The 1,152-nt window shown below is 68.1% G+C and overlaps 1 protein-coding gene across 1 annotated transcript in view; it reads right to left on the reverse strand.

Annotated features, from left to right (window-relative positions):
• The window catches only part of LOC104290097 (beta-crystallin B3-like), a 369,903-nt gene that overhangs the window by 366,264 nt on the left and 2,487 nt on the right, over nt 1-1,152 (reverse strand). The window contains exons 3-5 of the mRNA XM_009889159.1: nt 975-1,093; nt 694-826; nt 408-550 (exon numbers count right to left, since the gene is read on the reverse strand). Coding sequence (XP_009887461.1) covers nt 408-550; nt 694-826; nt 975-1,093 — 395 coding nt within the window. The remainder of the gene's footprint in view (nt 1-407; nt 551-693; nt 827-974; nt 1,094-1,152) is intronic.

Genomic DNA, 1,152 nt, shown 5'->3' on the forward strand with positions numbered 1-1,152 from the left:
CTCTGCAGCGCTGCCCGGGACCACTGCTCCATCACCGCCGTGTCACCGCAACAAGGCTGCAGCCGCAGAGCCGGGGTGGGAAACGCCGTGGTGCCGGGAGGGGTGGGAGAGCCCAACGCAGAGAAGGGGCCCCGGCAGAGCCCTGGGTCAGGGCAAGGAGCCGTCACACAGCCCTAGTGACACTGCCTTGGTCCCCCTCAGTCCCTGCGGGCCAGGGAAAGGGTGGCAGCGGGGAGAGAGCAAGGGACATGACGGGCATGAGCAGCATCAAAGGGACAGCCGCCCCATCCCCGCTGCAGCGTCTGTGCCAGGCATCCCTGCCACCGCCCCACGGGGACCAGCCACGGTGCCACGGGATGGGACCTCCTTAGGGTGTCCCCACACGCCCCCAGTGCCACCGTCCTTACGTTCCATTCAGGGCCCTGACGCTGGCCACGCGGTCCTGGAAGCCGTGGGCCCAGAGGCTGGGGACGTCATCGTCCACGATCTCCATCTTCCGCCCGGTGTAGCCCGCGTTCTCAAAGAGGTGGATCTTGTGGTCGGGGCTGTCCTGCAAGAACGCACGGGTCAGGGGCTGCCCTGCCCTGCGTGCCCCCAGCCCCCCGAGAGCCTCCCAGCCTGGCGGCGCCCATCGCCGTGGCCGTGCTGCTTGTCCCGGGGGGGCACAGACACCCCCACACAACCGCTACTCACGATCTGGAGGGGACGGATGGACATCAGGCTGTCGCTGTTGTGGCTGTTGGACCAGGAGTCCCAGCGCGGGTAGTCCCCCTTCTCCAGCACGAACTGCTCCCCGGCGAAGGCTTGCCGCTCGAAGCCCAGCCACCTGCAGGACCAGAGCGTCGGGGACGGCACGGCCACCCACGCACGGGGGGAGCACCCCAGCACGAGGCAGCGCTGCAGGGGGATGCTCTCCCTGTCCCATCCCCTGTCCCCCCGCCAGGGCTTCTCCGTCCTCCACACCCCGGACTTACGGGCCAGACTCCACCTGGATGGAGCCCACCTTCTCCAGGTCTTTCTCGGTGATGTTGGGGAGCTCCTCCGTCAGCTCGCACTTCTTCCCCTGGAAATTCTCCAGCTCGTAGATGGTGATCTAAGGCGGGGAGAGACGCCATCAACGGCTGGTGGTGCCGCCACCCCGTGGGGGGGACA

The sequence above is a fragment of the Charadrius vociferus genome, unplaced genomic scaffold, assembly GCF_000708025.1.
Source record: "Charadrius vociferus isolate BGI_N301 unplaced genomic scaffold, ASM70802v2 scaffold567, whole genome shotgun sequence".
NCBI lineage: Eukaryota > Metazoa > Chordata > Aves > Charadriiformes > Charadriidae > Charadrius > Charadrius vociferus.